At 46.3% G+C, this 27162-nt stretch overlaps 8 protein-coding genes across 8 annotated transcripts; 3 read left to right on the top strand and 5 right to left on the bottom strand.

Moving 5' to 3' along the window:
- Positions 1 to 192: 192 nt before the first annotated feature.
- Positions 193 to 3201, bottom strand: N7519_000526 (Short-chain dehydrogenase/reductase SDR; the record flags this gene model as incomplete). Its single annotated transcript, XM_057287304.1, has 12 exons — positions 193 to 455; positions 508 to 861; positions 910 to 1084; positions 1141 to 1206; positions 1276 to 1346; positions 1416 to 1509; positions 1741 to 1782; positions 2019 to 2173; positions 2254 to 2488; positions 2562 to 2734; positions 2827 to 3021; positions 3066 to 3201. 12 exons carry the CDS (start codon positions 3199 to 3201, stop codon positions 193 to 195), a joined length of 1959 nt encoding a protein of 652 aa, XP_057153387.1.
- A 686-nt stretch (positions 3202 to 3887) lies between these two features.
- On the top strand, positions 3888 to 4127 carry N7519_000525 (uncharacterized protein; the record flags this gene model as incomplete). Its single annotated transcript, XM_057287303.1, has 1 exon — positions 3888 to 4127. The coding sequence occupies one exon, from the start codon at positions 3888 to 3890 to the stop codon at positions 4125 to 4127; it is 240 nt and encodes a 79-aa protein (XP_057153386.1).
- Positions 4128 to 4566: 439 nt separating this feature from the next.
- N7519_000524 (putative neutral amino acid permease) lies at positions 4567 to 6105 on the bottom strand (the record flags this gene model as incomplete). Its single annotated transcript, XM_057287302.1, has 4 exons — positions 4567 to 4607; positions 4657 to 5032; positions 5083 to 5163; positions 5227 to 6105. 4 exons carry the CDS (start codon positions 6103 to 6105, stop codon positions 4567 to 4569), a joined length of 1377 nt encoding a protein of 458 aa, XP_057153385.1.
- A 1159-nt stretch (positions 6106 to 7264) lies between these two features.
- On the bottom strand, positions 7265 to 8913 carry N7519_000523 (uncharacterized protein; the record flags this gene model as incomplete). The annotated part of the gene is made up of 5 exons (XM_057287301.1): positions 7265 to 7930; positions 7985 to 8062; positions 8115 to 8406; positions 8464 to 8574; positions 8636 to 8913. 5 exons carry the CDS (start codon positions 8911 to 8913, stop codon positions 7265 to 7267), a joined length of 1425 nt encoding a protein of 474 aa, XP_057153384.1.
- Positions 8914 to 12093: 3180 nt separating this feature from the next.
- N7519_000522 (uncharacterized protein) lies at positions 12094 to 16143 on the top strand (the record flags this gene model as incomplete). The annotated part of the gene is made up of 10 exons (XM_057287300.1): positions 12094 to 12287; positions 12340 to 12436; positions 12489 to 12727; positions 12784 to 12901; positions 12954 to 13387; positions 13474 to 13618; positions 13672 to 13908; positions 14915 to 15157; positions 15229 to 15680; positions 15738 to 16143. 10 exons carry the CDS (start codon positions 12094 to 12096, stop codon positions 16141 to 16143), a joined length of 2565 nt encoding a protein of 854 aa, XP_057153383.1.
- A 229-nt stretch (positions 16144 to 16372) lies between these two features.
- On the bottom strand, positions 16373 to 18261 carry N7519_000521 (GMC family oxidoreductase; the record flags this gene model as incomplete). Its single annotated transcript, XM_057287299.1, has 5 exons — positions 16373 to 16453; positions 16507 to 16670; positions 16723 to 17149; positions 17184 to 17401; positions 17451 to 18261. The coding sequence occupies 5 exons, from the start codon at positions 18259 to 18261 to the stop codon at positions 16373 to 16375; spliced, it is 1701 nt and encodes a 566-aa protein (XP_057153382.1).
- Positions 18262 to 18667: 406 nt separating this feature from the next.
- N7519_000520 (uncharacterized protein) lies at positions 18668 to 20739 on the top strand (the record flags this gene model as incomplete). Its single annotated transcript, XM_057287298.1, has 7 exons — positions 18668 to 18821; positions 19031 to 19147; positions 19219 to 19454; positions 19504 to 19596; positions 19646 to 20065; positions 20116 to 20200; positions 20261 to 20739. The coding sequence occupies 7 exons, from the start codon at positions 18668 to 18670 to the stop codon at positions 20737 to 20739; spliced, it is 1584 nt and encodes a 527-aa protein (XP_057153381.1).
- A 5483-nt stretch (positions 20740 to 26222) lies between these two features.
- N7519_000519 (uncharacterized protein) lies at positions 26223 to 26985 on the bottom strand (the record flags this gene model as incomplete). The annotated part of the gene is made up of 3 exons (XM_057287297.1): positions 26223 to 26321; positions 26377 to 26783; positions 26850 to 26985. 3 exons carry the CDS (start codon positions 26983 to 26985, stop codon positions 26223 to 26225), a joined length of 642 nt encoding a protein of 213 aa, XP_057153380.1.
- Positions 26986 to 27162: the final 177 nt, after the last annotated feature.

The raw sequence follows: 27162 nt of genomic DNA, 5'->3' as shown, positions 1-27162 counted from the left end.
TTTAGTTCTTGAGGATAAAGAATATAGTATGATGAAAAGGTTCAAATACTCGGGCAGCGAGATTTTGGGTAATTGGGGGCTATTTCTGATAAAGTCACATCATCCAATACAATGAACAGCATGCAGTGGGATTAACAAATATAATGTGATATATATGCAAACAGTATTGTCCAAGGTGCTATAGCTGTGATGTTACTCATGCAATAGGGCAACCCGGGCTTTGACCTTTCCTTCGCAAACACTCTTCAAGACCTGGGGAAATTTCTTCAAAGCAGCAGTCTCAACCTGTGGCTGAATTATTCCCTTCGAGATCAAATCGAGGACTTCCTTTAAATCTCTCCATTGCCCACCGTACGTGAAGATAATGCTCAGTCTCTTCTGAATGCCAATCTTCATGTCGACTGTGTTCTCGTCATCGAGAGTACCAACACACAAAAGCTTTCCTCCTCTGCGAACTACGAAATGGTTAACGCCCAAAACCATGAAATTTCATCGAAGAATACATACCGATATTCTGCGCATCCTGGAAAGTCTGGTGAGTGCCCACAAAATCCAAGGTGGTGTCAATCTTCCCCTGCAACCTGTTCTCGCGCACAAATTCCTGTACTGACTTCCCAGCCGGTACCAGATCTTCTCGAGCAACGCCCCACTTTGCAGCCTCCTCCAGACGTTCTTGTCGAATATCAGACACGATGACTCTAGCCCCGATATGCAGAACAATTTGCAACGCATTAAACCCGAGACCTCCGAGCCCGAACAGAAAGACCGTCTCGTTAGACCTGACCTCTGCACGTCTTACGATTGCGTGATAGCTCGTCTTCACAGCATCTGTTGCCACTGCTGCTATGGAAGATGGAATTCCTGCGATTTTGTTAGATCGAGTCGCACAAGATAATCATGGAAACGAACCGCCCGGGACGTGAACCGCTGCTCGAAGGTCTAGCGCGGCGTACGGTGCATAGAAGCCGTCCTGACCAATACCGGCGTGGTGGGCGTTCTGGCACAGCTGAGCGAGATCTCGTGAGCACTCTGTGCAGTCCTCTGAGCCACAGCCAGGGACGGCGATAGTCGCAATCCGATCTCCCTACAAAGTTTTGTTAGGCCTGTTTTGTCTTCTCGGGTACAGCTTTCAGAACTTACCACGTTGAAGCCGGCGTCTTTCACTTGGTCACCTATCTGAACAATCTCGCCACATCCTTCATGACCCTTGGAACGAGGGGTTCTGTCAGTCTGTCAAATCCTCTGTATCTCATGAATGGGACGTCATCAGCATACCAAGATGTATTTCTCTTGAAACCAAGGGCGCTGTTTTTCATTCGTGAGAAGTGAGTGGTCGCTATGGCACACTAACAAGCAAATATCAGCATCATTTTGTTGAAGGTCATGTCGGAGCCCAACAACTATCGAATACTCACCCCCAGAAGCTAGCAACTTCACTAGGAATCCTCCCTTGGGAGTTTCGGGGACAGGAACTTCTTCCCAGACCAGCGTGGTTATCAGCAATAGTTTCTGTTAGTAAGTTTGGGGTTACTCACAGGCTCGGGGTTCCCCTTGTGCTTCCTCCATGCGTACATGGACGACGGGATATTAATGCTTGCAGAAACTGTCATGGTGTGTTGATCTATGTTGTATACCTTGGTGAAGACTACTTTATACGTATATGCGCTAGATTCGACCTAATTATTACTTCTCGCTGGGATCTGCCGTCCGGCTGGACGTTGCCGACATAGCCGGACATACCCGTGGACCGAATGGTCGTTTAATTTGCACCGAAGCATTCTCCTGTTATCGTATGGAGCTATACAGGCGTACGAAACACGCCTGAGAAGCCGGAGCTACACGGAAGTTTTCGGCGATTGATTAATTAATGCTCAACGAAGCAATTTAAACTGAGTTTATTCCAAGACGAGAGCGTATACGCCCGTATAGTAAATGCTGCTACTCATAATCTCCGCCCTTGACCCTGTCTCTGCACAGAGTCAGCAGTGAAATGCGACTCAATCTTTATAAATTCTCACTTTGTAGTCATCCAACCATTTATCTTCAATGATGACCAACTGCGACGCTTGCTTCTTTGCAAAGTACTCGTCTTTGGGGTCGGAATAGTCTTCTTTGTTTACGTCCACGAATCCCTCCTTGGCAAAGGACCTCGGAGTAATCATGAGTGAGCGTCCTGGTAACGTTAGTCGTGATATTTCCAGAATATCTTGTCTTAAGATAAGGTACAAAACAGAGGAGTATGGGTCGGCGTACCGTTGATCGATTTATCGCAGGCGATCCGCATCATCGCACCGGCGCAATCGGCCTGTTCGCCGAACTCGACACCACGCTCAATCAACCAATCTTCGTACTCCTTCGTGCGGATAGCGCTTTTGATCCAGCATGGCGCGACATAGTTGATTCGGATTCCCTGTTCCCAGCTGCTTCGACGCACAGTCTTCATGAAGCCGCGGAGGCCATATTTGGTCGCTGTGTATTCCCAGTTTCCCTGATCCCATGATTAGTTGTGGAATTACTTGCAAGAATGAGTAATTTAAGAAAATCTCTGATGGAATATTTACCGGTGAATCAATATATGCGACCATACTTCCAGTCATGATGAAGCATCGATCTCGGTCCTCGGTATCGGGTTGTTTCCTGAAGTAATGAACTGCAAGTTTCCAGGTATAGAATGTCCCGTCCATATTGACTCGGACAATGTTGAGATTAGGCTTGGTGGGTGGCCCATTGGGGTCTGTGAAGTGTCAGTGTCTTATTGCACAGAACTATACACAGCTCAAGTTCGACTGTCTCGAACTTTCAGTTATCATATAGGAACAGACTTACCATCGAGATTCCACAGACTGTCACCGGAGGCACGCGAGATTCCCGCATTTGCAATAACAACATCAACGCTGTTATGCGGGCTCTTGGCTTTGGCCGTCTCGAATAGTGTAATCAGGCTGTCCCAATCTGTAATATCGCACTTGACAAACGCGACTGTTTCACCATTCGCGTTCAATTCCTTGGCGAGGTCGTCTCCTCGGGGTGAAGGTCGCCAAAGGTAACAAAGGCACCGGCCTCACTGAAGGCTCGCACCATGGCCTCGCCCATTCCATTTGCGCCTCCGGTAATGATGACAGATTTGCCTTTGGCATTGGCTAGATCAGGAACCACGGTGTGGTCGATTGGGCCGTTGTAGTTGTATTTGGGAACAGGCATTGCTAGCTAAATCGTAGCTGTACGGTGTATAATTGCAGGTGTTGGCTAGTTCTGGAAATACCGCGTGGACTGCAGAGCTTAGTTATACCACTTATAGCTTCAGCCTGACTCGCTGTATATATCCGAGGTAATCTTTCGTTTGTATGCCAGGCCGGCATAGGATACCCCGCGTTCGCCCCGACAAGGATTAATACCGATAGTGTTGCCAAGCCGGTAATCCGAAACGGGACAACCGACCATAACCGGTAGTCCAACAATAAAGGCATCCAGTGATTCGAGTCCTGTTACCGTAAACTTGCTATTATGGGCAAGGTAAAAAGGGGGCCATGACATCAGATTTGGCTGCGAACGTGTCCCTCCTAGCAAGAATCCTCACCCGTCAAAAGTGGAGCTCAGTCAAGGTCCATGGCTTTTGACTGCCAGTGCGTGCCATAGTCGACTGAAATCCGTGTCCCGGCATGAGTCAGGCAAGATTCTCACGGATATGGGATATGTCTTTGTCGAGTGACCACGCCAATATTCGTTGGTGATGACCAACTCACCCATCAATGTACATCCCAAGTACCGCTGAACGGGCGGTGTTCCCTCATCTCCATCCCATTCAAGGTTGTACTCGTATATGCTGACTTCGGTGTGGCAGCGATAGATGTGATTTGAGTCCTGGTTATCGAAAGGAAGTACTCGATATGTTTCCGCCTGGTGAGAAATGGGACGTCGCCCGACCCGGAAGCATTCGTATAGCGCGGTGTCCGAGATCAACAGCGGCTAGCAGCCGCGAGAAGGCATCGTGGATGGCGCGATACTCAGTCCCCACATCCAAGGCCACGAGGCCGCAAACTTCAAAGTCGTGGACCGACGCGAGTGGATCCACACGGGATGCCACAAGTTTGAGACTCAGTCAGGTCTCGTGGAGTCTAGAGCAATGAGATAATGGTATGTGTCATGAAAGCGGGAATAGGACCCATGCCCAGAAACCTCTCAGATAAGAAAAAGAATAGCGGGAAGGAATCAAAGTGCTGATGGACCAAAGCCAGACCGAATGCAGTTAGAACTGGGGTCCCGGGGTCGCGTAACTCCGTCCGGGAACCACACGGAGAGCAGGTTTGGGTGGGAGTGGGGACTGGTTAGCTTGGCGGCACTAGTAATTGTGAGTTAGGCGAGCCTTGAAAACAAGAGGAAAACAAGACTTGATACCATTCTATGACAACTCATTACATTATGACCACCCGGGCCCTCATTATAGAATTCCTTCATTACCACTCATTATGTCCATCCACACCACGTGTTGACCGTATATATATCACTGCTCCAATTGGGAGCCGAAGCAGCTCGACCAGCATAGACTATTTTCCTGAAGACCCGTATTCACGATGAATTCGAGTTATCGAGACAGCTGAAAGTGGAGCCTAAGAAAAGTGTCAGTCGCAAATTCTGCACAATCGTGGCAAAACATACCAATCATTCCCGTTGCGTAGGCGTCAATGATCTGAATGATAACACCATACGTCGCACCAACGAGGAAGAAAATTCCCAGAAGTACCATCCCCCAGTGCAGCAGGTAGATCACCTTCTGCATAACTGTCCCCTTCCGGTAGTGGCCGTTGCTGTGCAGCCACAAGAACCCGGGAAGACACATGGCTAGAGGGGCGAAGCAAACGGACCCAATCAGGGCAACCAGATAGTTGAAGATAGGAATAGTCTCGCTGAGGATAAAGGAAATAGCGCCGAGACCAATCGTGCATCCCATCCAAGTAGCCCAATGAACAACAGTGTTGGCTTGCAAATGACGCGTTTTACCCAAGATGCGCACAAAGATGTATTTGGCAGCAATCTAAAGAACAATGTCAGTTCCGGCTGCTTTCGTCGCGAGGAGATACTCACATGCAAGTAGATCGTGGCGCTCACGACTAGTCCTATCAGTGCAACACCGTAAGACACCATCTTGATGGTCTGTCCTGCGCTCTGTAGACGACAAGAATTAGCTAATTACATCCAAGCCCAGTCAAGCGAAGGAGGGATACGTACACCCAAAGACGGACTGGCCACCCATTGTCCACACCAACGGTAGACAACCAAGCTGAAAGCAAGGTACGACGCGTTGACAACAATCATGCACAGGTATAACGCCTTCTTATAATCCTTCGGGTTTCGCATCTCCGACATCACCGGGATAAACGCGCTGGTACCAGCCGTGGAGACGAAGATAGTACTGGAAGCAACCATGCCGGCGGCAAATCCGGGGTTGTTGATAGCTACGAAGCCGAGGTCGTAGGGGCCCTCTTGGGGTGCGGCAGCCGGGCGATCGCGCGTTGTGACTCCGATGACAACAATCAAAACTGCGGCATAGATCGAAATGAATCCTACGTATGTGAGCCAGCCCACATGCTGGAGTTTGCGCACCGAAGCTGTCGCGACGATCACAACCGCTCCAATCAAAGACCACCAGACAGTACACGCGGAGTGGTGTGAGAGGGCATTCAAGGCCGTTGACACTCCGATAATACCACTGCCCGTGACAAGGACATAGCCGATGAGAAAGAGTAAACCGGTAAGCTCCTTCGCGAAGAGCCCGCCGGCAACTTCTGCCATATCCGCAATAGAGTGGCAGTGAGGATGCTTCTTGCGAAAGTTGCCCAAGATCACGAAGGAGTAAGTGTTGAAGGCACCCCATGCGACGATACTGATTGAACCACCCACCGCACCGAGGGAGTATAATGAAGCTGGCAGCGATAGCACACCCGTCGCGAAGAGGACCTTCACAAAGATGATGCATGCCTTGAACCAGCCAACACCACGAAAGCTCACACCGTCCTCGGTCTTCTTGAAGACCTCGTGCTCCTCAGTGGAGTCCCTAGGACTTCCCACCTCCGTGTCATATACATTTGCTTTCTCATTGACGGTCATGATGGATGGTTGAGTCTGGTTCGGCAATTGAACTCGCTGGGGAAAGCACAGTTTAAAATGGAACGCCCCGGGGGAAGGAAAAAAAATTCGTAACAAGGGTATTGTTCTCTCCGTATCATACTCTCCCATGGCGGTAATTAACTGTGGACCCTGCAGTGCAAGCGTTGATAAATTGCCACTAGTAGTTGCAATACGCTAGTATACCGCGGCACGCTTATTTGCAGTTAGTTTATTGACTACGCTATAGCCACGAAAATTTCCTGAATTTCGGGGATCACATCATTCGGAGTCATCTTCTTCCTCTTGGTTCCCAGCGAGCATTACTTTCTTTAGAGCTCGGAAAAAGAACTGAAAAGACGAGGTTGCTACCATCTCGCTGTTCCTCTAACCTATATCAGTGACCCGCAGCACATCAGAAGTGGCGTGGGGCCGAATGAGACACAAATGATCGGACTTGCTCTCTAGAGCTCCATCAGAGCTTGGCTAGTTGGAGCTAATTGGTGCGGACCGCAGGACCAGCTGTCTCCTAGTGACAATTGTCAAATCCTCGAAAATTTTCGGCTCGAACACCCATTTGAAGAAAACGGATGGCAATGAATTGTGACTGCCTTTGACATCGAATAAGCGGGAAGACGGGAGAGAAGGGATAGAAGGAGCTACCCGAGGTGGGTCCTACCACGTGCGCCGTGCCCTGGGGCATCAAAACAACTACCGATCAATAAAATCATTATTATATTTGTTTACCGACAACTCCTTCATGGTTGAGCCCTTATTCTCTAATAGAAACTTTTAGAAGTAATCTACCATGGTGAGCTTTAGGTATGAGAGGGAGGAAGAAGGGAAAAAGTGAGAGGTGCCAACGATCTGCATGGGCCACTTTGCCCTAGATATTGGTGAGATCGGCACCAGCTACACCCGAGGTCTACCTAGATATGACAAAGTCAGAAAACCATATAATCTGCGGCCCCAGAGTGAGAAAGACATTGATCTCATAAGTATGCCGGGATGCCCACTATCCCTAGCTGCAAAAGTATTACAGTAACATAAGAAAACAAGATGTCATTCGCAGAGCTGGCTTGCACCGATATAACACAAAATAACAGCACAAACCCAACAAATGTTCCGAACTGAGCTGAATCCACACAGCGATACACTCCAATCAACAACACACAAGGAAAAAAATAGTTCGAAGTGAGACATATGTCCAAGCACAAGCGACAGTCCCGCAAAGAAGACAGGTTTGTGAGACTCTCAAGGAGCAACTCCGGGTCCTGCTTGTGGCATTGTCATTTGAGCCCCCCCCAAGTAACCACAGACCAGGTGTATTAGCGATCGTTCCTGGTGGCGGGGGAACCATGTGCCTAGTTCTTGGATTGTGGTGTGGTGGGTGGGCAACAAGGTCCAGGTCTATCAGGTCAAGTTGAGATTTCGTGGTTGCGATGTTTATTTGACGGAGGTTATTAGGTGCACTTCCCGTATATAACAAGTCTCGCACAATTGGGCCATCTAGTCGGGGGACGCCGCCCGGTCTCCAGTCACCATCATTGAGAGCGCATATCGTTCTAGTCCAAGGGGTCATTCTGTCACGATTTCCATCGAGGATTGTGACTTCCATCTCAATGTGTTGTTTGTTTACGGTGCCACCACCAGTGGTAACCGTTGCAACACCTATCACTGGTATGCCTGGCCCACCACCTACGCCAAATGGGCCAAGAAGCGTGCTAAGATCTCCTTCGAAAATAGACATCATATTCGCCCCAGTGTCGTAGATAAAGTCTAACTCGGCGAACCAAGCTACTCCTGGAAGACGAAGGGCTAATTTGATCTGGATGAAAAAGTTAGAGAAACTTGCAACAGGGTTGAGCCATCTGGATCTTACGGCAATTAGCCCTCTAGGGATCCTGGTTGGATTAATCGTGATTGTTGTATAGGAGCTCACACTTCCAGGCCCGCTGATCTGATATTATTCATTAGCTAGTTGGTTTGGAAAGGTTGACGAGATAGATTACCCCTTCAGTCCAAAATCCTTTGTCGCCATTGCAGTGGGTATTGATCGCTTCAAATTCATCCCAGTCAAATGGTCTTGGTTGACATAACCGGACTCCCCTCGACCAATATGTAACAAGACCGGTATACCACTCAAGATTTCCCGCTTTATATGCGTTCAAGAGAGCGTCAATGTTTGGAAGCTGCTCGTATTTATCTGTAGTATTCGCCAGATCTGTCTTCATGGCCTCCAACGTATGCACCCGTTCAATGGTATCCCAGCTCAGCCAGTCAGACCCGGGGAACCTCTTCAGACTACAATATAGTAAGGTGAGAGTTTGTCCGAGAGCAACATCAATATAAAAGACTCACTCATTTTGGGCCTTTGCAGCCGTATACTCGGCCAACCTTTGCTGGAAGACATGGGGCATTATGTTTTCGGCAATTCTCTCGTGGCATCTTTGGATTTGGCCATCGATATCGCTGTTAGATTACAAATTAGCTCTTTGCTTGTATCGAACACTCGGATTCAATGCCGTCTTACTCGATTTCAAGATCGTCCTCATTCATATGCCAGCCAGGAGGAAGTTGAGCTGGGTCGGTGAGGGGGGTGGCACCCGTCCATTTGCCCCATGGTCTGTTTTTCTTTACCCTCGCTAGTCGTTGACGCGGCACCAAACTGCTAAAGTAGGACTTGGTAAGGTCTAAGTCTTGTATATTGAGCTTTATGCGTGGAGTTGGATCTCGTGGTGATCCCCGGGGTATATGGGGCGGTAGTTTCTGAAAGAGAGTACTGCGTCGGAAGCTGTATCCCTCCGACATGTTGGAGAAAAATATGTCTCAGAAAGTTTAGCCTGGCAAATTCAAATTGCCTTAGTACGAATGCAATGAGTCGAGGGTACAAATACCCGATGGAATAAAATCAACATTTCCATGAAAACAAAGAATGATTACAGAAAAAGGGCCGAATCCCAAACTTGAGATCGAGTGAATTTGGGTTTGGAGGTTCAAAGACACGGTATAACTATAACAAAGGATATCTCCTCGGAAGAAATGGCTGTAAGCCATTAGACTCGATTCGTACAACTATATATTTCTCGGCACTCATTTCTCGGCACTCTTTTTGCCCGCTTTCTTTGTTGTCGAGAAACTAGGATGAATGATAGGAACCCTTGGATGCTTGCTTAGCTTGGAGATTTTCCCCCAATATCAAAGAACGAAAGACAAGCTGGGAGCTAACGCGAAAGAGATGACGAGACAGATATGTTTAGTCCAATGGGGCAGGTAAAGCGTTTTGACTATGACGCAATTTTTGACAACTGCGAGATCCGATTGGGATTGGAGTTCCTATGATTTGGGTTGTGAAAGGAATCCAAAGTGAAAGTAAGGATGTAACCACGTGACCTAGGATTAATCGGGGAAGCCATGACCTCGATCAGAGGTCACTCTTCTCAATTATCAAGTCACTTCTCGAACTTTCCCTTCTCAATGTAATTGGGTTTACTGTACTTTATGTACGCTTCTCAGGTCTCCGCAACTGACTGAGTTATATGTCATCCAACCCGTTTGAAGAACAATCGCTCCGGATGGTCGATCAGACAATTCGGTCAACAGCCTTCGTGGTCTAGTTTGGTCATGACGTCGGTCTCATATCCTTTCATATGACATTCTTGGTAACAAGATTGACATCCGAAGGTCTCCAGTTCGATCCTGGACGAGGGCATCTCTTTTTGTTTTTGCCTCTCTCATTTCGACGGGTGGGTCACGCTCGGCCAATTGACGGGCTGGGTACAATTGTTGACTTCCATTGCAGCCAAGAAACCGTTTGGCAATTCCGACGCCAAGAGGCGAACGCATGAAGCGAATATCAATATGAGCTTCTTCAATTTGCTTTACACAATCTGCTTATTACTGCCGACCGAGTTAAAGTGGGACAGTATCCAGCATCATCTCAATTTGCATACCGGTGAGGCTCAATACAAAGCAATTGTCGACGGCGGTCTGCTAGATCCCGATTGGGAAATGCAGGTCTTAGTTGAAGTCAAGGCTATACATCTGTCAGCGAGTTCGGTAAAGGAAGTCTTGATGCAACAGGGACTTGAAATGCTATCATGGATTACTACAACGCTCGGTATTCAAGGGTCAAAGGGACCAAGAGTTCAAATAATCGATTCACCGATCAGAAGGTAGGTTTGATCATGATCACTATACCAATGCTTAAGAAACATCGCTAATCAGTTGCCTATAGATGGGTGATGTTAGTTTACCAAGTTTCCTTTCAAGCATCCGATATCGACCTAGGCAAGGCTTGGCTTACAGGTTGCAATCTTCGAATGCTTTGATCAAAATATCAACATGAATCCCCCCCACCACCCCCACGCCAAGGCCAGCCCACGCTTTTTCTGGGATCGTCACCAGATCCCAGCGGGCCAAACTGGTCCCACAATTCGAGTCTGACCTGCGCTCGCATATGTTGACTCGTCAAACATACGCCTTTATGACAAGGTATCGGTGATAGCTTTTCACTGGGGCAACGACAATCTCAACGTTGTGCCCCTAGAGACTGAACACCTCTCAGTCTTCGGAGACCACTACGGGTTTGACACCTCGACCTTCGCCATTCCAGTCAATCCAGTCAATCCAGTCATATCATTTTCTGGAAACAGTGGTCTCCACAGGTTCCTGGGGTGCAACCAGGTTCCATTAAGGTTGAGGCTGAATACACTAGGTCTCTTTTTGTGTTGTTCTCGATCCCTATAGAGATGTGGGCGATGTTGTCGGATGACCCGGCATATACCTACGTCTCCCATATAACATCAACCAACCTATTGGCCGCACCACCGCCAATTGACCTTCCAATCCGCCCTCCACGCGATGCGAAGGAGAACAGACCACGCTCCTAGTCACCCGAAAATCGCTATCTCCTTTCTTGATTGGTTTCTTTCTTTCTTTTTTTTTTACCTACCGAGTCACTGGTAGTGGAATTCGGCATGTCGCTGGTTCGTTTCATCCATGGTCTTCTCTCTTAACCCCCTTATGTATCCTATCGCTGAAAGAATTCGCTTGTTTTAAATTAAGCTTTTCTTTCCCTAGCTCTTTTGCCTTTACTAAATTGCTCTATTCATATAACATAAAACATAAAAATTTTTGTTATCCACCGTTCTCGGTCTTGGTCTCGGTCTTCTCCTTTGTGCTTCGAAGATAATCGCGTAGGTTGCCATGTCGCAGGAAGGGGAGGTAGATACAATGCTCCGTGATTTTAATGCTGTTGAGGATATTCGGGTCCTTTAGAAGGGTTTCGTAGATATGCCTTCACGCTCGAAACATGATCTCGCAAACTCTTCTCCATGCAAAGTCGTTTCGATAACATCCGGACTGCAGCTTCAACCTTATATTTAAGTGGAGCTTCGATAACTTGCTCTAGATGGCGAGAACTCTAGCAGACGATTCCTGTAGAGCCAAAGGCCTATTACACGAGTGGCACCACCAGGCAGCGTGATAGGGTAGCCATTCATGATAACCTTTAGATCGGTATGGCTTGGGGCCAGATCGATGCGGCGCTGCCCGCCGGCCCGGGCCCTTGCAGGAACTACCCCCTGCTTTTACTGATTCCCGATCTACATTTTCTCCCTTTCGTGTCTACATTATTGAAAGATGGCGAGGGAGATTGGAAAAGATTCCTAAGTTGTCTCATGTCTCACAAAAGTTATGTTGTAGATAATTGAAGGATAGCTGTAGTTTAAGTTCTCCAAAGTCAATAATGTAAAGCATGATTAGATTCTATGACATTGTATAGAAACACATTAAATTACCCACAATTTCTGACTGCGTATTCGCTGTTTTCTAAATAAATAACCTAGCTAAGTGTCGGGAAATCTTTCCGGCAAAAGGGGTCATGATTTGCCATGGTCTGCTCTGGTATTCTGAGCAGGGGGATCCTGACAAGTTTTAGACTCCCCTTTCACCTTTGCTTTATTCTGTGCAGTACGAGCTTTCCGTATTATGACAGAAAAAGCCGAGCAACAAAGTGATCTCAGTTCCGATTCCAATGCACTCGCTAGTAGGAGTGAATCGGTCGAGGCAGCTGACAATGTGGTGGACTGGGATGGCTCAAATGATCCCGAAATGCCAACGAACTGGCCAACACGAAAAAAGGCCGCAATAGTTTTTGTGGTGACCTTGAGCCGCTTCCTGACGTGTGTTGACGGGACATATACGTGAAACATTCATTTGTTAACTTGTCTTCAGGACATTCGCATCCTCCATGATGTCCCCAGCCCTGGGTCAGATCCAGAATGAGTTTAAAACCACCGAAACCGTCGCCACTCTCACGCTCTCTATATATGTGACATTTCCCTGGATTTCGCATTTAAAAATAGTTCATTAACTTCTCACAGATGGTTGGATATGCCATTGGACCTCTCTTATTTGCTCCATTGTCAGAAGTGTACGGTCGCTGCCGCATCTACCACACTGGACACATATGGTATACCATCGTTTCAGTAGGCTGTGCGCTCTCGCCTAACACTGGTGCACTATTAGTGTTTCGACTTCTGGCTGGGTTCACCGGTGGAGTGCCAGTTGCAAACGCAGGCGGCACTATTGCAGACATGATCCCCCGAAACCGACATGGCCTGTATGTCAACCCCGTTATAAAAGCGACATAAAATTGTCCATGACTGACTTTGCTAGAATAATGAGTATCTTTAACGCAGCCTTGCTCCTATCACCAACTCTGGCCCCGGTAGCGGGCGGCTTTCTAGCAGAAACCAAGGGATGGCGGTGGATCTTCTGGCTAATGACAATACTAGTATGCTTCCCAAGCCCGAAAGCTCAGGTTTGATTACTGAAATTCAAAACAGAGTGGAGTCACAACCATCGTAGGCTTTATACTTCTGCGAGAGACCTACAGTCCCGTCATACTCCAGCGCAAGGCCGCCCAGCTTCGGCGTGAAACCGGAAACCAGCTTCTCCATGCTCGCGGCAATGCTAATGTCCCTACAAAGCAGAAAGTACTGCAAGCCTTACGGCGGCCTGCCTTACTACTCTGCACTCATCCCCTTCTCATGCTTGGATCAGTGTATATGGGCTTTATCTATGGTGTTACCTACCTGCTTTTCACATCCATTCCTCTTGTGTTTCGGGACTTGTATGGATGGAGTGAAGGGCGTTTGGGTCTTGCTCCTCTGGGAGTTGGAATAGGATCACTGCTGGCACTGTTAGTGACTGGGAGGTACAGTGATCGGATGTATGTTCGCCAGCAGCAGAAATTAGGTCATGAGACTGGACTTCCGGAGTATGTTCATACTGATCATTTCTTTTTTTTTCCTTTTCCTTCGGCTTTTCGATAAAAGAAAGACTCACATGCTAAGCTTCATTTAGGTGTCGCCTATTCTTTCTGTTCCCTGCAACAATAGCACTCCCATTTGGTCTCATTCTCTACGGCTGGACTGCACAATTCCAAACGCACTGGATTGTACCCATCATCGGTACTGCAATCTTCGGCGGAGGAATGATCTTCGCATTTGTGAGTATCCCCGCCATGTTCTGGGTACCGATCTAACCCATTCCGCATTCTAGAACAGCGTCAATACCTACCTAGTGGACGTCTTCTCCAAGTATGCCGCCAGTGCATTAGCAGCAGTCAGCTTCATTCGCTGTATATCTGGTGGCGCGCTGCCGCTTTGTGGGCCTCGACTATATGAACGCCTGGGATATGGCTGGGGTAATAGTTTACTTGGTTTTCTAGCACTCTTCTTTGGGACTGGGTCTTTGGCACTTTGGCGGCTTGGTACGAAGCTGAGGGAGAGATACAAGGTTGACTTGGCTTGATAGACTAATGTCTGTGTAACTGGGCTTTCAAGGATTAGGATTGAAGGTATATTGGGTCCATCAGCAATAATCTCTTGTAAATCATGTCTATTGAAGCTCTATTGAAAGGATGGTGTTCAATCAGGGAGGTTTTCCATTTTAGATTGGAATTATGGGTTCATCCTATTTGAGAATAGAGCTCAGGGGCCATTGAGCCTTGGTGGGTTTAGCCTTTTTTTAGCACTTTTCTCATCTACTAAATAAACTTATGAGGGCGAGTAGATATCTACATAACTAGAACCTAGAGACACTACCTGAGGAGATCACTAAAAAAGACCACTAAGAAGATACATAAAAAGACTATGGAGAAGACTACCTAAGAAGACCACTAATGTAGGGATTATTTATTAGCCCCCAATTGTAGGTAATAGTAAACTGGCGGTATGATAGTCAAAATTTAATATGGAAATGTATCATATGACGACGCACTGACGGCTATACACTGCCGTAGGTAGTGTACCAACTTCCTATACCGCTCCTTCGCCCTTGTATTTCCCAAAGAAAATTCAAACAGTATGGTCCCCTCAAAAGCACTTTTCTGAGTAACAATCATCAATTACCAAACTTCTGTGTGGTATAAGGAGAGTAGGATTCGGGGATTATGGGAATGAAATGGTTGAGAGACTACAGGCATCCAGCACATACATATGCAAGGAGCACATTGGTATAAGCACATTACGGTATAGCTATAGGTGTAATATAGTTGTGTACATGATTTACATGACAAGAAGGGTTAGATTTTGCATTTACCTTCCAGGACACCATGATCTATCTCATTGTTGGGGTATGGACCCCCTTGCATTAACTAGGACGAGAAAAATGACCTGCAAACACATGTCTTCAGCCGCACTTCCTTGGTTTCTTTCCACCTCAATTTTTGACTTCATTGTCTTAACACTTTTAGTCGTGTTGGAACATGGCTAAAGATACACCAGTATCTGCTTTACCCCAGGGTCATGAAATTCCAGTCGGGATGGAGAAAAGCCACCTCGTCGTCATGAACGTGATCATGGAGGAATTCAAAGGCACTCCCTATGCCTTCTCGAGTCTAAGCATAGTGGGCGGAGGATTGATGAATTTCACCTATAGAGGTTACCTCATGTCTCTCTGCAATGATCCACCATCTGTGATAGTAAAGCATGCCGAAGCGTACTGGCCTGGCTCAGTTGGGATTTCTGTCCCGATAGATCGCTGTGTACGATTCCTATCCCCAAGCTCTTGAATCATTCCAGAACTTCTGAGTAACCAGCTTAAATTGCCCAGTAGTTTGTTGAACAGACTATGCTGCATGCCGTCGGAGATACACTATCAGCCGTTATGCACGATTTCATTTGTGTCCGTACCCCGCAACTCTACCACTTTAGCCCAAAGAGCCATACGATCATCCTGGAAAATATGGGTGAGAACAAGAGCCTCGATGATATCCTCAACAATGCAACCACATCGAAAAGTATTTCGTCGAAAACGGCAACTTCCATTGGCAGGGCTCTGGGAATCTGGGCTGCGTCATTCCACAACTGGACCCGAAAGGAAATGAAAAAAGATGTTGCACTCAGTATTCGGAAACATCAGATATCGCATGAATTCCTCGACAAGTTTACCATAGGCAAAATTTTGGCCAACACCATTGATCCGCTCGTCCGGCGATACATTTTGGAAGAACAAGGACGAGTTCGTGAAAGCTTGGACGTTGTACACGGTGATTTTTCAACCAGAAAGTAATTTTCTTTGTTGGGTTCCTATATTTACCGCGACAGTTTACTGACTGCATCAAGCATCGTACCACAAAACTTGCCACCACAAAATCCTGGTCATCTGGTCAAACTGGCTATTGTGGATTGGGAAACTTGTCGCTATGGGTCTCACGCCGAGGACATTGCACTGATGATGTTTACCCTTTATAAACAGCATTATCTGGATAGTGACAACGGCGGTCGAGCTATGAAGATGATAAACGGTTTCGTACGAGGGTACGGTCGCCTTGATCAAGAGCTGGCTTTCAAAATTGCAATTCGAGTGGGCATTTGCCTCTTTGCGTGGACCTTGTATCGCCCTGAAGTGACCAAGGACGATATGGAGGAAATCACTGGTATTTCCCAGCAGCTGATCATCAAAGGATCGGAAAAAGACCAGGCATGGTTAGAAAAGAGTTTTGTTGGTTGCCTATTTGGACACATTTGAGGCATTTTGTTAGTTTTAGTATTGTTGGTGGTAATAGCGCTCTTTTGTCGATCCATAATGTATGGATTAGAGCGAGCTAGCACAAGAATTGATAAGAAGAATAAAACAGCACATATTTCAATAAAATGATGACCACGGAGTGAAGAGCAAGAAGACATATAAGTCGACCAAAACAATTTACATCTGAGCATATGGTAAACACATCACACGCAGCCTGAAGAAATCCCCATCAAAGTTTGCTGGAGACAAGATGGGGAATGTTCTTGGTCTCATATAGGTCTTTGTGTTCAGATTTAATTATATCCGCCCCCTAGATTACTATGTGTTAGTCTTATTCTAGGAGCCTGGGGAATTGTTACTGACCTTCTCGCCAATCATATAGACCGAATTTTGAATACGGCAATCAGGGATAACAGGGATGACAGAAGCATCTGCAATTCTGAGGTTGCGCACTCCATGAACTCGCAGCTTTGAGTCAACAACGCCCTGGTGGACGCTCTTCGAGAGACGTGCGGTACCACATGGATCTGTAAAGTAAAGTATTAGACTCGTTCCGGTATATACAAAGTGGTCACTCACGAAATCCAGTCTGGCTGCGATCCAGAACCGCCCGGTCCATATCATCATCGGAATGAAGGGGCATCTTCCAGGGGTACTCCGAGACAACAATGTCCTTGAATCCAGCACCCTTGGTCAGAAGATCATATGTCCAACGTACACCCTCCCGCATGGCCAGAATATCCAAGTCATTGCCAAAGAAGTTGAGATTGATATTCGGCTGAATCTGTGCGTTAGAGCTGTTCAGGGTAACTTCACCCTCGGAAAGGGGCCGCAGCAGATCGACAATAACGGTCATGTAGCTGCCCTTCTCGGGCATAGGGTAATGCCACTGGAATGCGGTGCTGAACAAGCCAACGAAATCCAGCTCAAAGTGAGGCTGTCCTGCTGGGCCGAAAGGATCCAGGCCTCCGTTGGCAGCCTTAGCCTCGCGGTAGGCAGGATATTTCTCCAGGCGTTCGTCAATTCGGGGGGAATCCCACAAGTTCCAAGAACCCAGAGCTTGCAGGGCCAGTCTTGTCCTTCTGGTAGGTGGACAGCGCCTTGTCATTTAGAGGACCGGGACGGAGGATGTGGTTATCCAAGCTGTACCCATCCTTGACCTCAAGAACGAAAGGCACAATTGGGTGGTCAAGAAGATGCTGACCGACATGAGGGGATTCCACAATGGGAGTAATCCCGTGTTTGGCCAGTTCCGCTGCTGGTCCGACTCCGCTGAGCATGAGAAGCTTAGGGGGTCTCAAAGACACCCTGAGACAGGATGACTTCTCGGCTGGCGTAGACGCTGATTTCGTGGCCGACAGATTCGCTTATCACAGTGACACCGGAGCAGATGCGCGTGGCAGGATCGATAAGCAACTTCTTCGAGTGAACGCCGTAGAGGATTGTTACGTTAGGCTTGTCCTTTAGGTAAAGGAAACTACCCTGGCGCTCACCCTGGTGGATGGTATCAACACAGTGGGTGAGACCCTTCATCTCGCCGGAGTAGATGTCCTCGCTCAGAGGTTGGCCCTTGGAAACCCAGGCCTCAGTTAGCGCATCGCGGAACGGCTTCATCTCTGGCACCAAGTCGGCATGGGATATTTGCACAGGCCCACCGGTCCCAATCTTGCTCAGTTCGGCCGGATAAAGCTTCTCATCGTCGTGGTAGGTGGCGCATTTGCGGAGGTACTCCACACAGGAGTCCCAATTCCAGTCACGGCCACCAAAGGCCTCCCAGTCGTCAAAGGTAGGCTTCGAGCCAGGAATCCAAGTGAAGTAGTTGGCGCACGAACTACCACCAAGAGCCTTTCCGCGGGTGTTGGGCTTTTCGACGCGCTCGTAGTCATCGCGCTTGATCATGGTCGTCTTGTAAGACCAGTCGTGCTTGCTTCCGCGAAGGGTGAAAGCTTTCGACGGGGTGGTGATTTGTTCTATCTGATCAGGGTTGGGGATGCCAGCTTCGACAACCAGAATCCGGACAGTGGGATTCTCAGCAAGGCGACCAGCAATTGCATTGCCAGCGGTACCACCGCCGACAATGATGAAGTCGTACTCAGAGCCGTTGGAAACGAAAACCATGGTTTGGGACTTGTTGGTTTGATAAGATAATAGGAAAGAGTGAGGCTCGCTCAATTTTTGTGAGACTGTGTGTGTAGACCAAGAATCGACGAGGCACCATGTCGTTTTTATATTCCACTCCTCGCAAAAGCGTCTTCAAACAGACTGTCTTGCCGGTCTTTCCGCTTTACTAGAGACATCATGACTAAAGCAGGCTCTTCAGCCATGGGCTGGTAGGGCTGGTAGAATGGACCTTGCATGAAACCCTGCATATAGTTGGAGCTTGGTATTCTAGAAGGAATGTAAGCTCCAAGAGCGACAGTTTTCAACCCCTCATGAGGGGAACAAAGGTCTCCCCGCACGAGATAATCAGATTTGTTGGCCAATCAGAGCGGGAAATGTTGCCGGTGTCGGCCATAACTCGGCCATGGCTCGGTGGTCGCCTTCCATGACAGAGCTTCATGAGGCTTATCAACATTACCTTTCCAAGTCATTTGGTCCCGTCTTTATTCCGTCACCTCAAGATGTAACGGGCTTATCTCGGATTTCGATTTGGGGTTTTCCTCCTGCGGGGGAGGGGGGTAAGTGTCAAGCGCTTGAGTGACCTCCGAGATCAAAGTCAATAAAAGGCAGGTCGTCTCCCAGAAGACGATTTACACGTAACATCTCATCTCAATTGAACTTGAAACCTCCTGGACGAACGATTCCAATGTCAAATCGTACTTTTACATTGGCGGAAGGTATGGTACCAATCATGCCAATCGAGTATTCCCATTCTGACACCCGACAGGCCAACCAGTTGCAGACCCATCCGTCAGCACCACATTGCCTACCTTTGGCGGTGGCGGCCTCACGACGCTGGGTGACACGCTTCTTATTGAGGTACTTTCGCACTTCAACCGCGAACGTATCCCGGAAAGGTCTGAGATCATTGGACCTGGTTCTTTTAGAAGGAAAGGATATCCTAACGCTGAACAGAGTCGTCCATGCTAAGGCTGCGGGTGCCTGGGGAGAATTTGAGGTTACAAACGATATTTCCTGCCTCACGTCGGCCAAGTTTCTCAATGGCGTTGGGAAAGAAAACGCCTGTTCTATTTCGTCTGAGCACTACTGGCGGTGAAAAGGGTAGTGCAGATACCGTCCGCGATGTGCGAGGCTTTTCTGTCAAGTTCTTCACGGAGGAAGGTAATCACGATATTGTAGGGAACCATATTGTAAGTGTTCACTCTTGATTCTCAAGTTTCGTATTCTAACATCCCCAAGCCGGTGTTTTTCGTTCGCGACCCTGTCAGGTTTCCTTCTCTCAACAGAAGCCATAAGAGGCATCCTGCCACCAACCGTCCGGACTGGACTATGGTGAGTGCTAATTAGAAAAAGCTTTATTTCGATGAAGCTGATCATTTAGTTTTGGGATTTCCACGCGAACCAGCCAGAAAGTGTCCATGCTTTGATGCACCTTTTTGGCACCCGTGGTATTCCTGATTCGATCCGCCGAGTGACAGGGTTCGGTGTGCATACCTTCAAAATGGTGTCAGCCGATGGTGGCTTCCGCTACTGCAAGTTCCACTTCCGGCCGACCCAAAATATAACCCACTTCTCTGACCAAGAAGCTACTCGCATGGCTGGCGCAAACGGCGACTTCCACACCCAGGATTTGTGGGACGCTATTGCTCGGGGAGACTTGCCTGTCTGGAAGCTCTACGTACAGATCATGGAAACCGAGCAGGCTGAAACCTACGGCCGTGCTTTGTTTGACATTACCAAAGTTTGGCCTCACAAGGACTTCCCCTTGATTGAAGTTGGTCAATTGACTCTCAACAAGAATGTGGGTGGCTCTTTATCCTAGACAGGAAGCAAGTGCTAACAACAGCCCAGCCCGAGAACTATTTTGCCGAAATTGAGCAAGCGGCATTTTCGCCTTCTAACATGGTGCCTGGGATCGCAATGACACCTGACCCTAGTAAGTCTACACTGATGTCGTCATCAGAAGGGTCAGAATACTAACAATCTGTCTCTACAGTGTTGCAGGCGCGCATGTTCGCTTACCCCGACGCTCAACGATACCGTCTAGGTGTTAACTACACACAGCTTCCACCAAACCGTGCCATCTGCCCTGTATACGCCCCATTCGAGCGTGACGGCATGGGAACTGTGACCCGAAACTATGGTGGCGACCCGAACTATGTACGGAGCTCACTGGGTACTGGTGTTCCTAGCCAAATTGTTTCTAATGTACGACACACCGAGCGCATCGCGCGGAACGCTATTCTCGGCCAGAATGAGATTCCGGTGGATGACGAGGACTTCCTTCAGCCACGAGAGCTGTGGAACAGGGTCTTTGATGAGCGCGAGAGAAGGAAGTGGGTCTCCAATGTGTCGGAGACTCTGGAAGACGTTCCTGATCAGCTCAGGGATGCTGTCACTGCCATGTTCAGCAAGGTCGATCCCCGCATTGGTCAATTGTTAGACGCCAAGGCTAAGAACAGTTCGCGTCTCTAGCTCCTTGACTATTTAGCTCTAGCGACCTAGTTCCATTATAGAAATAGATTAGCTACTAGCCGCCTGTGCAACCATTTTTAATATCAACTAACACTGTCACATTCTATAAAGCTCTTCCACGGGTAGCATGGAAAGAGGCCTATATTGTACAGGAATACTGCCAAGAAAGGGACCCAGGGGCAGGGTATTTGTTATAGGTATTCCATATTTTGGGAGAAGGTCCGAGACATAAAATATGACAAAGAATTCGGTGAGTCGGACGTACAGGGCAACAAGAAAGTCCAGGAGTCCTTTATAGCGATGACATGGTCGGGATCCTGGAGTCTTATCGGGTTTGCAGTCTTTGTGGGTGAAAGCTCGCCCGTCAGAAGGCTGGTATCGCCTAACACCGTCAATGGTGTGAAATATATATATTGACCGCGTCCGCCCATGCATTACCCATATTGCACAAACCTTGAGTATCTATGTTGTCGCTTTGCCATCAGGAATGGGTCGCTTGCATTATTAAATTTGGGATACCAGGTCGGGGATACTCAAAAAAAAGTTCCGATGTACTCAGGAGTCAACATTCCAAGAACCTTCCAAGGTTGGATGGAACCTTGGAAGAACAGCTCGCTTACTTAATCAATAACGTCCCGAGGTCAACCTTGGAATAGAAACCAACCCGATTAAATTTTTATCAAGGCATGATGATAGATAGAGAGGATATTTGATGCTGACAGGGGTAATTTCCTACCAGAGCGTGTGTGGAGGGATGAGACAAAAAAATCGACACCTATGAGATTCGAACTCACGCTCCCGAAGGAAATGCCTGGGCTTACATTTAATGCATAGCAGGGCACCGCGTTAACCACTCCGCCAAAGTGTCCTATTGTGGCAAAATTTAAATATTAAATAATATGTTAATAGCCAGCCAGCTTCGTCCATGACTTCTCTTCGGCAGCAACATTGCAAACTCCTTTAATCCACTAGGACTGGTAGGTCATTGCTATTCTGCCGCATATCATGTACTATGTATAATCAATATTCCATTGGTTTGGGCCTTTTAACCATCGTCGTCTTTCGGTTGTCACCGGAAAGAAACTGCGTTGAGCCCGCTAGCATGTTCCTCGGGATGCGAGAAAAAGCCACACAAAACGATTGCATGGCCTGGAACCCAGTCCAAGATTCACGACCTAGCTAGGGGAAGTGAAGAAACCTCAAAAAGCAGGAGATATTGCAGGTGACCTCGCTCCGCTGGAACATAATTCGATAATTCGTTTTCTTTATGTCTCTTCTATTATATAGGCTGTTTTGTCCTTAAGTTCGCATCGCGAGGCATGCAACCTTAGAAGATAGGTGATTACTCACTGAAGCTAGTTGCAAATGTATTGACGTATTCCACAAACGAGCTGCGTAGTCCCATACAACCATAGTAAATGTAGTATATGCTAGATTTATATATCAATGTCCAACCCATTTTCAATGCTTTTTTATTTACCGATAGCTGATAAGTATTTGTAGTAGAATTTATCGATCTGAAAGAATTGGAAACTTGCATTGTAATGGTATCGAAAGTTACATCTTGAACCATGTAAAGATATATATTAATTTCTTACTTACACGGGACGTTTCTTGAACCTCTTAAAGGGGCAAGAATGGATTATATAGGGAAAAAAAGCATTAGACTATAAAAAAAAAAAGAAAAAAAAAAAGCCTATATAGACAATTGTTGTGAGATATCTAGTTGTCATATTCGCATTTACTATGGTGTATCGGACTGCGCAGCTCGTTTGTGGAATATGTTAATTTTTTATTTGAACTTAAGGTTCAAGTGGCCCGAAGAAACCATATAATCGCCACCAACACACTCGGTATTGATGGGCCCCAGTCAACGATAAATACCACTCAACAATAAAATCATATGGTGTGCCCATACGAAAGATACAAAGGATACCGGATCTAAAATATCTATCTTTCTCAGGCCCCTACACAGATAAAGAAATTATAGGTCTATATATCTCCTTATAAAGGAAATTGGGTTGATTTAGTCCCAATATCGGTAAGAAATATTAAGCGTACTTAAAGTAATCTAACATTTAAGCTCTATCTACAACTTTTATATATAGTGCCGTTATAATCGCTTCTTATAATCGTATATTAATTAATATTAGTAGCGAAAGGATCGTACCACGCTTTTATTATATATAAGCTATTTATTTCTCCTCTAGCTAGTTTGAGGGTTGAGAAAAATAGAAATTTTTGATCTGGTATCTTTTGTATCTTTTGTATGGGCACACCATATAGAAGGTACCTAATTCGCGATTTTTTTATTGTTGTGTCAATTATTGTTGAGGGGGCCCACTAACACCAGGTATGTTGGTTAAGGCGGTGCCACAATTACTTCGCACTGTCTCGCGGTGCGGTCATGTGATAATACCGCCGTCGAATTCTCATATCACGTCGAGAAGAACACAGTATTTCATCAATCCGGCACTTTGGCGGAGTGGTTAACGCGATGCCCTGCTATGCATTAAATGTAAGCCTAGGCATTTCCCTCGGGAGCGTGAGTTCGAATCTCACAGGTGTCGATTTTTTTGCCCATAGATTTTGCCTCGACCCTCCGAAGTTATCTAATTAACCGGCCCCACAATTTTTTTTACCAAAAATACGGACCCTCGCAAGCGAGGGTCCGCCACCCATATGAAAGGGATCACCCAAATGACAGTTTTTTTTTAAAAATCTCCCATTTTCACATTCATCCCCCACCACGCTACCAACCATGCCTAAAACCAATAAAGAAATCGATATACAGGTTGAAAAAGCAATAGACTCTCTCTCTGATCAATCTAAACCTAATATTGCAAAAACTGCGCGAGAATTCGCGGTCCCCGAAGGCCGGCTCCGAAGAAGATAGAAAGGTGGAAAATCGCTTTTTTAACGATAATCTAATGGTAGGAAGCTTACTCCTATATAGGAGAGGGCTTTAAATGAATATATTGAATACTTCGATACGGTCGGAGCCTCGATAAACCGCCGCCAAATTGCTATAGCAGCAGATTTAATACTCGAAGAAGACTACTAAGATAGCTATACAAACCCGCCACAAATCGGGGATCACTAGCTAAAACGTTTTCTTAAACGTTACCCCGAGTACTACGTTCGACGCCGGAAAGCTCTCGATATTGAAAGAGCTACTACTCTTAATAAATCAGTAGTATAAAGGTGGTTTAAAGACTACGAACGTATAATTTATAAGCACGGAATTTGCTAATAAGATATCTACAATTTTAACGAAACTAGCTTTTAAATCGGTGTCGGAAGAGATCAATTTATTATTACTAGATATCCGAAAAAAGAAGCTATTCAATAGCTCTATCATAAATCGAGAATCTATCGCTATTTTAGAGGCTATTTCTATAGATAGTTTTATATATCCGCCGCTTATTATACTAAGTGTAAAATAAGTATTAGTATACTAGTTTAATACTATTTAGGAAGATAAATACCTCGCTATTATAGATACCGGCTATATTAATAATACCTTAGTATACTAGTAGATTTAGCTATTTTATAAATAGACTATCGGTTGTATATTAGGTATAAAAAGGCTAGTATTATACGATCGTTTTAGTTTATATATAACGCGTTAGTTTATCGAATTTTATAAAAAGAATAATATTATTTTATTCTTCTTACTATCGTATACTAGTTATATATTATAGCCTCTCGATATCGGAGTTTTTAGCGTATATAAATACTAGTATAGTAAGGCTATCGAAGCTATAATAATAAGTGGATGCCGTAAATTTTTAAAAGATGAATTCCTATATTTAATAGGGGAAATCCGTCGAAAAACCTTTAAACTATATACTATTAAGCTTAGATTTAAATTAATAGGCCTTTAGTCTATTAATTCTAAGCTTATTATAGATAAATTAGATTCGTATAACCCCTACGATAATAATTTATCTCGGCTAGATACCCCCTCTATAATATTATAAAACACTAAGTTTAGCACTCTAAAAACCGCTAAAAAAAATCAGGAGAATAAGCCTCCGGCTTAATTAATATACTCCTATATCTTAGCGGTTTAAAGAGGGGTTAGAAAAGCTTATAAAGGGTGCTAAAGCGTAGGCTATATTAGCCTACTAGCTATAGCAGGAATTTGATCGTATAGAAGCTATTATAGGAGCTCGCCACGCCCGGTATGACAATTCTCGTCGTCATGCACAGATTACCGGTATTATAAACTCTAGCGAGATAAAAAATATAAAGCTAAAAGAATATAAACTGAGCGAGGAAGCGGACCAAGAAAAAACGAAGCGGAAATGGAAGAAGGTGTTGGTCGGAATCAGGAAGCATGGAAGGGCCAAAAAACGCAGTGGAAAATAAATTGCTTTTGTATACTAGTAGTAAATTGATCAATTCATCTATCTCTGTTTTTAAATTAATTAATTTACTACGTGGTGGTGGTGTGGTGGTGGTGTAAATGCTAGTTAAATTGAAACTATAGAAAAAACTGTCATTTGGGTGATCCCTTTCATATGGGTGGCGGACCCTCGCAAGCGAGGGTCCGCATTTTTGGTAAAAAAAAATTGGGGGGCCGGTTAATGTCTATGCCGTGGCTTCGTACCGCTCTTGATCTAATCTCGACGCACTCCTTCAATGCTTATGCACCGCACCGGATGGATAATGGGATAACTAGTGATAGTAGCGTAGTATTTCATCAATCCGGCACTTTGGCGGAGTGGTTAACGCGATGCCCTGCTATGCATTAAATTGTAAGCCTAGGCATTTCCCTCGGGAGCGTGAGTTCGAATCTCACAGGTGTCGATTTTTTTGCCCATAGATTTTGCCTCGACCCTCCGAAGTTATCTAATTAATGTCTATGCCGTGGCTTCGTACCGCTCTTGATCTAACCTCGACGCACTCCTTCAATGCTTATGCACCGCACCGGATGGATAATGGGATAACTAGTGATAGTAGCGTGCTTCACATAGTACTTCTGGAGCCACATACTAGGGACTGCAACATGACGAAGGAAGGACTCTTGCTATTCAAACTAGCAAAGCCAAGGCCTTTTATAGAGGTCTGCAAAAGCAAACAAGCGCCCAGTCTGCCGGCAATATAAGGCATGGATATAGAATGGAGTGATCAATGGATCTCAACAAGTATTACTAAAACTGTAAGAGTTACGCTTACTACCTAGGTATATAATTTATATTAAGAAGACCCATCTAGGATAGCCTTCATAGTGAAAAGGATCCGCCTTCTAGCCGCCTTCTAGCCGCGTTCAAGACACGCCGGTGGGTGTGGGTCTGTTAAAAGATTTTGGGGGTTTTTCTCTTGCTTTTTTTGTCTAAATCTATGAAGCTCAAACAACTGCGTGGAAGTTGGGCACTCAATGCGAACTGATAAACGAGTTGGAATTTTTCCCGGATATTCACATGCAGCTGCTAAAAAATTAGCGCCATCTCTTCGATCATCTCCAGGTGTCGCTTTCATGTCATTGTCCGGTATGTGGAAGACCTACCCAAGGCCGATGCGATCAGGGCAACATTATCGACCATGAGAATCTGAAGACCAGCTATTTGTTGTACCTAAAGCAAATGAGCTGTGATATTGAGATGGGACGGCAAATCGTTATGAACTTACTTTGGCATTCTCCGGGACGTTGTTTAAAGAGCCGTAAGACCCGCAGACCAAACCTGATCTTTTAACATAGCCCACCAGTCTCGGGCACAGGATCAATGTCTCGGAAGCGAAGACAATACCGGCCAAGTTCCATCGCTTCGAGAAACGGACCGCAGCTTGTAGACTACTAGCCCTCATTTCCATGTCCGACATCGGTAGTTTGCCGGCGTTGGTGATAAACAGGACAGGATATGTATCCTGCTTACTTGCTAGAAGAATACAAATCTCAGGTGAAAATGAGGAGAGTATAATGGCCCTTCCACTGCTGACATGGAAAATCTGGGCAAGTATTCGATCGATGAAGGTGTTGATCTCGATGGCGATTGGTCCTACGCCAGCCTCAACAGCTTCATGAAGGCGGGGATACTCTTTATCCATGTTAGATTTCAGCCCATAAGGCGAGCCGAGTGCTCATTCGGATACCAGAAACATACTAATCTCGATATTGAAGCTGATTGAATCAGGCAGCTTCGTAAGAAGCTCTTCCAGCGTGGTGAAAGAATCCTGCACGGAATCCCCCCTTGTATTCGGCTTGAACCCTTTGTTCTTGAAGTCCACGGTGTGCTTCATTCTGTCCCGGATTTGCACAGTCTCTCGCTCTTGGTCCCTTGTTAATGAACGTGAACGGACTCTTCTCCTGCCCGGCCCATGTGATAGGCCCTGTGGATTTGGCCTTCCGAGCACCGACATTGGTTCGCCCTTGGGGATTGAAGTTCACTCGCGTGCATAAACTTGAAAGGTTAGAGG

This window comes from Penicillium mononematosum, assembly GCF_028829835.1.
Source record: "Penicillium mononematosum strain IBT 11891 chromosome Unknown utg000001l:1.0-4488741.0:1.0-4491989.0, whole genome shotgun sequence".
NCBI classification, from domain to species: Eukaryota; Fungi; Ascomycota; class Eurotiomycetes; order Eurotiales; family Aspergillaceae; genus Penicillium; species Penicillium mononematosum.
The sequence above is the reverse complement of the archived record's forward strand: the minus strand, read 5'-3'. Positions and strand labels throughout refer to the sequence as shown.